Source organism: Lactuca saligna, chromosome 1, assembly GCF_052625555.1.
Source record: "Lactuca saligna cultivar CGN05327 chromosome 1, ASM5262555v1, whole genome shotgun sequence".
In the NCBI taxonomy this organism is placed as follows: Eukaryota; Viridiplantae; Streptophyta; class Magnoliopsida; order Asterales; family Asteraceae; genus Lactuca; species Lactuca saligna.
In genome coordinates, this window is record NC_136417.1 from 147,902,213 (window position 1) to 147,911,306 (window position 9,094).

At 30.8% G+C, this 9,094-nt stretch overlaps 1 protein-coding gene across 1 annotated transcript; it reads right to left on the reverse strand.

Moving 5' to 3' along the window:
* Window positions 1-6,444: 6,444 nt before the first annotated feature.
* On the reverse strand, window positions 6,445-8,861 carry LOC145045331 (annexin-like protein RJ4). Its single transcript, XM_078993675.1, has 6 exons — window positions 8,667-8,861; window positions 8,425-8,570; window positions 8,106-8,324; window positions 7,235-7,447; window positions 7,049-7,138; window positions 6,445-6,836 (listed from the first exon to the last, which is right to left on the reverse strand). The coding sequence occupies exons 1-6, from the start codon at window positions 8,737-8,739 to the stop codon at window positions 6,633-6,635; spliced, it is 945 nt and encodes a 314-aa protein (XP_078849801.1). The 5' UTR covers window positions 8,740-8,861; the 3' UTR covers window positions 6,445-6,632.
* Between the last annotated feature and the right edge of the window lie 233 nt (window positions 8,862-9,094).

A 9,094-nucleotide genomic window follows, 5' to 3' on the forward strand; every position in this document is an offset into this window, starting at 1 on the left:
AAAACACTTATAAGCTCTCAAGGGAGGATTAGGGTTCTCTCACTATGTTCTCAGGGTGAGGGAGGCGAGAATGGGGGCTATAAGGTGGTTTAAATAGTGGGCAACCCCGGGAATTTAGGGTTGCACCCAGACGGATGGACTCGCCGAGTCAGGGATATGGACTCGCCGAGTCCCCGGCTCACGCGTGCTCGAAGTCGCGACCCTACTCGGCGAGTCAGGCTAGAACTCGCCGAGTCCCTCTTGAAAACTTACAACAATTACCAATGAATTAACGTACCGGGAACGGGTCGTTACAAGGAGTGACATTTGTGACTCTAAGCTGTCTAAAGTCAATACAAGGAGGAATTGGATTGTTATTGCTACATAACAATCAAGGTAATGTCTTAAACCCATTCTTATGTTAATATGATTACTTGTATGCTAGAATTAGGGTTTATAGTCTTGGATAACTTGCATGTACAATAGAGAAACCTTGATGCAAGCATTACGGTTTGTATGAGCACATAGGATGTTCTTATGACCAAAACCCATCAGCACCTCCCTTCAATCACCTGCACCAAGGTAGGCTTAGTATGCTACTTATGCGGTGAAACGGGACACTTCAAGAGAGAATGTCCAACTGAGAAGAATGACGAAGGAGCAGGAGGAGTGTGATGAACACACTAACAGGAGCAGCAAGGGAACTATGTTAGGACTTTTGTAATGTTCCCAACAACAAGAACGTTTAAGTACTATATGTTTGTAATGAATTTGGTACACTTACTAAAGTAACCATCTTTCTAAGAAGTAGTTAAAATACTCTCTCTCATACAAATCAAACCAAAGACATTCATATATGACCTTAGGATCATTACCGGTAAGATGTGATGACTTCGTACATATATCGGGGTTAATTATAATCAAAATACTGAAGTCTTGAAACAAATAATTCCATCCTGACTCCTATTCCATGTCTAGTAGTAGGAATTGAGTGGGGCTACCCACTCGACGATTTCACCAACATCAACTTATATATGACGTTCATATACCGCTCGATCGTAAGGAGACCTGTCAGGGATCGTGATATCAAGTATAATTACTAGCTATCGAAACACACCCACTACCAGTGCTAGACATTGTGGTATGAATCATCTACAGTAATCATGACATCAAACAAAACGGAACACACGGAAAAGAAACACAAGATACTCTATCACTCTAGTGATCTCTTCTTAAGAATATAACTTATCTCATGTTATCTAAAAAGATATTGTTGTCGTTATCCAATTTTGATTGATATAGCCCTCATTTTCCCGATTTAACGACTACAAAAGGACCCTTCGCCTAACCCCCCGAATATCGAAACCTTCGTCTCTCATAAGCATCCAGCACGGACCTCTGGGTCATCTCTCGCTATGAAACTCCAAAACACGCACCAAAGGAGTGTTATACTTTCCGAAGCCTTATCACAAGTATTTACAGGAGACCTTTCGGGAATGTCATGCATACAACAGACAAGGTTCAAGCACGGAAGCTTGGGACGGATACAACCAGGTGCGAGTCCTGCCATGAACTTTGGGCCAAGGTTGCCCAGAAGGACGAGTGAATGTCCTACCATCTGAAAAGGCCTAGTCGCGTAAACCAAACCCACATGCTTCCTACCGAGCTACAAGAACTGTTAGGTCAAACTTGTCGAACTACTCAACAATGAAATTGAAGAACCAAGCTTCTCACCCTGGAAAGCTCTAGTCTTATTCTTCAAATAGAAAGGCAAATTGCTCGTAATTCCATCGACTTCAGAGGCCCCGACAATATCTCCAGTAGAAACCTTTACTATCTACCTCGCATAGACGAAGAGACTGACCAACCACAAGGAACGAGGTACCCTTCAAGAATTGGACCTGAGATCTGAATATCACCAGTCGCGAGTATTGAAGAAGGATGTCTGAGGACAATCCTCAAATTTCGATGCAGACGCTGAAAGTTCGAAGTGATACCCCTCGGATAGGACCAGCCCACTCGTAGAATTCATGAACGTAATAAATAAGGTATGCCATTCTTACTAGGATCAGTTCGTCATTGTCATTATAAATGACTTGCTTATTTACCCTCATAGTTAGAAGGAAACCAAGGAGAGCAGCTACAACAAACCACGGAAGCAATACGATCAGAGAAGCATTACCCGAAGTTCTCTAGATACGAGTTTTGGAATTGAGGAGTCCAATTCCTAAGACACATCATTATCAAGGTGGAAACTCATAAGGACCCTTTCAATTGGTCAAAACCATTGAGAAACAGTCAGAATAAAAGACGTTGTGCAGGTTACCTCTAGTCATAGTATGGTTATAGCGACTCAGATAGGGAGCTAACATTACATAAAGTTTACGGGATTTTTATAAAACAAAAGGGGTTTTATGTCGATTTAAAATCACTTTTATATCACTAAGTACATATATTACTGTACACTCTCGGTTTAGGTATTTATAACTACACATCATTTGAAACCACTCTTATATCTTTAAGTATGACAAATACTTGTTTGTTTTCGATCCTGGTATTTAGGACCACATAACTTTTATAAGGAAAATATTGGATTTTTCTTGGTAACATACATCTCTATACAAAGATCGATTTTTAAACTCTTACTGTCAAAAGCTTATGAACTCACCAACATTTGTGTTGACACTTTTTCAAAACTACTTGTATTCTCAGGAATTCAGTGAAACAAGAAATCAACAACGTTTTGAGGATGGGATGATAATTCGTCAAACAGTTCATTTAGTATCATAATGTAATTGATTTGAATCATATAAACATATACTTTGGTGTAACTTTTCCAATTATATTTATGATGATTGTATTTACTTTGAGCACTATTATACTCATTGTTGTGATACTCTACATGAAATCCTCCACCCCCGAACGTTTCTGCCATCCTTGGTTTGGGGGTGTGATAGAATATATATTAAAATTCATACAAGTAAGAATGTTATAACAATTTACATAACAAATAATGTGTTCTTTTTTATCAGAACTAAATACAATATTCTGAGTTATCTGTGCCAAAAAATACAATATTTTCACTTTATAGATTTACAATTCAAACACCTAAGAAAATTAACAAGAGAAGAAACATCTTAAAAATTGGTTTATATAATCCCTAAATGAAAAGAACTCAAGTTAGAAATGACCAACTAAAAGACACAATTTAGCAAATGGTTTAAAGTTCTAAAAATCCACGCTAAAAAATAATAATCCACCAACTAAAAAATTCAATGTAGCCAAAATTTGGTTGCTATGAGTTGGTACTCTGACGATCAATTCCTAGCTTTAGTTGTTGATCTTTCATGGTCTAATCTTTGTCCCTTCTTCTTGTAGTTGACCATTTGTCAAACATCCTAAATTCTTGCATAATCTTCCGTCCAAAAGCATCCTTAACTGTCATAGAAATTGGCAAAGTTTTAAATAACATATACACACAGCTAACAGATTGAAATAGACATTGCAAACATTTAACCTTCATGTTTTTGTGGCTTATTTCTTTTAAAAGATGGATAAATTCAACTAAATGCACCTTACGCTAAACCTGTAATCATTTTGTCGCTAACCCATATGGTTCTTAAGGAAGAATAGAAGGATTAAGAGCCATATGATGATAGCAATAACAAGGACGAAATAGATAGAAAACAGATAAACATTAATAATCAGTAATAAAAAAAAAATTGACAATTAATGAAAATTGAGGCTCACGTAGAAAACAAGGAATTCATGCGGTGGGTTTATAATTTAAAGCAAAACAACAGCGTATAAAGGTTCCACACCTAAGGTTACATGTATTACAGCTTTTTACTCACTTATATATATATATATATATATATATATATATATATATATATATATATATATATATATATATATATATATATATATATATATATATATATATACTAGTTTACAAGCCGTGAGAACCACGGTTATAAAACTAATTAAACTTTCATATTAAAAATCAAAATTAATAAGCAATTATTTTAAATAAATTTATTACTTAGAGATATTTTTTAATTATATAAAATTATAAGCGTTGATTTAAATAACTACATGAAATTATATCGCTTTATAATGTATATTAATTAATTTTTTTTTTTAAATCTGATGTTATTAATTTAATATAATTAGAGTAAAAATTTAAAATTTGAAATTTAAAATTGATAATTAATTAATCAATTAATAATCTAATGTAATTAGAGTGAAAAATTCAAAATTTAAAATTGATAATTAATAGGTTGATAAATAGCATGAAGGAGAGGTCAGTGGTTCAAGTTTCGGTGGAGACATAGGTGGTTATTTAGGAGTAAATTATAGTTACTTTTCTGTTTCAAAAAAAAAATTTATTTTAATAAATGAAGGTTTTTTTTTACCAAATGTCACACTCTCATTTAATTTGTCAAATGTCGTGTTATGGTTATTTTGAATTAATTTATTTTCCACATGTCATTTTATAAGTTTTTACATTTTAATAAATTTCACATAATAGTTTAATGTAATAATTACAATAAATGTAGTAATAAATGAATATTAATTTCATTAATATTTATACTCTTATTTCAAAATTCTCAAATTAAAGCTCATTAATTTATTTTTGTTTATTTAGTTAAATTTAAATGATAAAAAAGATCAATTTTAATAATTCATTATTTTTTATACTTTCTTATAAATCCAAATTGTTTAAATATTAAGACATTTATATTTAACTAGTTTATAACTCGCAGGAACCACGGTTAAAAATTAATTAAACTTTCTAAGTCAAAAACTCAAAACTATATATTAATTAATAATTTTAAATAACTTATTAATTAAAATATATTTTTTTAGTTGTATATAAAATTATAATCGTTGATTCAAATAAATATGTAAAATATATCGTCTTATAAATTTTTATATCTTAATAAATTTCACATATTAGTTTAATGTAATAATTACAATAAATGTAGTAATAAATGAATATTAATTTCATTAATATTTATACTCTTATTTCAAAATTCTCAAATTAAAGCTCATTAATTTATTTTTGTTTATTTAGTTAAATTTAAATGATAAAAAAGATCAATTTTAATAATTCATTAGTTTTTATATTTTCTTATAAATCCAAATTTTTTAAATATTAAGATATTTATATTTAACTAGTTTATAACTCGTAGGAACCACGGTTAAAAATTAATTAAACTTTCTAAGTCAAAAACTCAAAACTATATATTAATTGACAATTTTAAATAACTTATTAATTAAAATATATTGTTTTAGTTATATATAAAATTATAATCGTTGATTCAAATAAATATGTAAAATATATCATCTTATAATTTGTATAAATTTTATTTTATTATAATTGGTATAAATTTTATTTTATTTTTATTATAATATTATTAATTTAATGTAATTAAAACGTAATTTAAATTTTGAAATTTAAAATTTAAAATTGAGAATTAATAGATTGACAAATATTATATTGTTAATTACAAGTGTCAATATATTAACAAGTATCATGATATTAATTACAATGCCTAACATGATGACAAATAATAAAAGAATTACTCTTTTATTAGTATAGAAAGATTTTTTTAATTAACTCATGTAATACATGAGTTTTACACATAATACAATATTAATGATATTTTCTAACAGTATGATACTTAGTAATAGGAAAACAAACCTATTCAATTATATATATATATATATATATATATATATATATATATATATATATATATATATATATATATATATATATGTGTGTGTGTTTGAGTTAATAACCATCACAATATATATATATATATATATATATATATATATATATATATATATATATATATATATATATATATATATATATATATATATATATATCAAACAAAAAACCGTAACAATTGATAATTTTGTCAGAATTATCGACTACGACTATTTGCTAGTATTAATCACAACAGGTATATAAAACTGCTCCTAAACATGTGAACATGATTTGCAATGCTGACGTTTATTTAGCAAATATGTGACAACAAAACATTATTGGATTTTGTTAATAATCTTTAGTGGGCGCAACAACTAATAAAACCATGACAATCGTGTTCCCAAAACGTGTAAAAGTCATTTTTGTACCGGTGTAACTTCTCCATGATTAGTTTAATACACTTATATATAATCCGTATGTCGATGTACATAACAACAAATAAATAAAAGACACATAAGAGAGCATCATGAAATTTGTTGCAGTGGACTACCACTCACCAACCTACGCTATGGTTATTTCATGACAGCTCATATTAGGTCAACGTAGAAAGGAGTAATAAATGTTGAAGCTATACTTTTGATATACAAAACAAACAATTTGCTAATTGTTGAAACGTTGAAACCAATATTGAAACACTAAGACTTCCATAACAATGCAAATTGAAACTTGGTCTTCTACAATAAATAATAAAAGTTAAATTATTTATTCATATAATCAACCATACACCATACAATCATTCAGTCTGTTCAAAACCAAGAAAACACATACAAACAAACAAACCATAAATATCTTCAACTTTTGAACCAATAAAAAGAACCACATAAACATCATCGTCGAAAACTTAAACACAAGATACCAATGTTGTAAACTACTCATCCTTCCCAAGAAGTGCGAGAAGGAATCGCTTGTAATGCCCTGAAGTTTCCTTTGCAATAACCTGATCAAGTGGCACACTGTTCCTCTTGTGATATTGGTCCATGATAACCTTTAGGTCTTTTTCAGCTCGTGTAACGATCACCCGAGTTAGTGCGTCCTCGTTAGTCCCACTCTTTTTAACAGCATTACGGATCACCTACACGATGGCGTATGTGCAATAGGAATAAATTGTATTACACAAGTGATAATATTGGTAGTTTGTCGTTGTCTAGTATATATATGTTTTTGTGTAATTTTTTTTTTAAATATACTTTAATAAATCATTTTAGAGAATGAAAATGACCGATAGCACTAGTCCACGTGTGTGATGGATTAGTGGTGTCAAAAAAAGTGAATAACAAAGCTAACCTTTTCAAAGTATTTAATCGGATCACTCATGCATCTAATCGTGGTACGTAGTGTTTCTGTATACTCATTGGCTCGATCATCCTTTAAATGCTGTAATTAGCAAAAAAAACATTGAATTTTCATAAGATCGATGTTTTTTAATAAGAATAATTAAAAAACCATATCTGATTAATGGAATTTCCGTACCTTGGTCATATTGCAACCATGTTCATCTTTGTAGTGATTCAAAGTAGCCATGAGTTGTGGCTTGCTCCTTGTAGTGATAATTCGGAGGATTTCTTCATGGTTAAATTTTTTCTCTTCAATGGCATTACGAAGAATGCTCGACTCAGAGTTTGCCAATTTCAAGCTCACTTCATCACCTTGATACCTATGTATGCTCACTAAACCTACAAGTAACTGTACCAATATAAATTTCATGTGTTAGATGTGCTTCTTGTTTATTTAATGGCCATATCGGAGACCCGATTTAATGTTTTTGCATCGTTTTTAATAGAGATAAAACAACCATAATAGAGAAATTCAGAAAAATAATGTTTTCATTAACGATCGGGACGATTAGAAATGGATTTTACTAAAACGAAATTAGGCCAATTCGTTGTTTGACTTTCTGAAAGTCGATACGTTCGATGATTTTTTTTTTAGGTCTTTTGGGTTTTGACAATTTTGTTATAACTTTTAGGGTTTTTTATATTTAAATTTTCAATCAAAAACGTACAAACATGTTTTTTTGGAACGGCCGGTAAAAACATATGTTCTTTTATATTCATTTTCAAAATAATTAACTTACACATAAAACCACTTTGTTTTAAGTTTGTGGTTTAATTTGTTTTTAGTTTTTTTTATATGTAAAGAAAGCAACCGATCGAATCATATATGTGGTTTTCAAAAACAAAAACAAAAAAAGCTGTTGATTCTTTCAAAAAGGTTTGGTTTTTTTGTTACGAATTTCATTTTTCAGGTTTTTTACACACCCTTAGTTTAATTACCACCATTAAGCATTCTTTGAACATAATTAAGTTTACCCAAATTAACAACACTTAATAGAAGGACTCACCTTTCGGAGATCATCAGATGTATGGGAAGCAATATCTTCTTCCAAAGAACGCTTGTAGCGACATTGATAGGCTCGCTTGACATCAAAAAGCTCCTCCGGAGAAAGAGTGCACGACAGTTCAATGAACACTCGATGATCTCGGTGTTCCTTCCGAAGAGCTACATTTGCTAGCACTGCATTCCGATCCGCAGGGTCCAAATTCCATCTGTACACCGCTCTCTACATACATCCATAAACCCATACACACATTTTATTCAAAAGATTACACCCAAAAACTGCAACAAGAACGTAAAAAACTGTAGAAGAACATCAAGAATACCTCAAGATCACCAGATAGCTCATGTTCAAGTCGCTTGACAAGATCCTCACCATACATATCTTTATAAGCTTCCCTTATCAGTTTCCTTTGAGGTGCATTTCGATGAGCCAGAATCGATATTACAGCCTTTTCATCGGTTCCCCATCCTGTTCATGTAAATATAGAAAATATATAGATAACCAAGAAGATTAATAAATGTAAGTTGTAGTAGGAAGAAAGCTTAGAGAGTTAAGAGGTAGAACCATGGCAGGCCTTTTTTAGAAGTTCAGCATCGACACCAGGATAAGCGTCTTCAACAGTTACGATGGTCGCCATGGCTTTCTTTGTATTAGGGTCTTGAGGAATACCAATGGATTTATAGGGAAATGAAGTTGAAAGTAACGCCCATTCTACATTCTTTGCTTTGGGTTCTTCGCTTGTTGTTTTCTACTTTCAAAATGTTGAATTATTAGGCAAAAGTTCAAAATTATTTAAGAAAGGTAGGTAGAGTTATTAGGCAAAGAATGGTATCATACTCCCTTATTTTACTACACTTTTACTACACTCATACACTTCCATATAGAAATCACAAACATCTTTTATCATAAAAATATGTTTTTTTGCCGTACCTAAGAAGTGGTGTCATATTTATTTTTTATTATTTTTTATAGTAAATAAAAACATCAATTTT

Bases quoted from the DNA above. Each gene is read 5' to 3' on its own strand.
- LOC145045331 (XM_078993675.1), bottom strand. From the start codon at position 8,739: ATGGCGACCATCGTAACTGTTGAAGACGCTTATCCTGGTGTCGATGCT. The intron at 8,571-8,666 runs GTTCTACCTCTT...TTACATGAACAG, and splicing joins TCTAAAAAAGGCCTGCCATG to GATGGGGAACCGATGAAAAG. The intron at 6,837-7,048 runs GTTAGCTTTGTT...GCCATCGTGTAG, and splicing joins CGATTAAATACTTTGAAAAG to GTGATCCGTAATGCTGTTAA.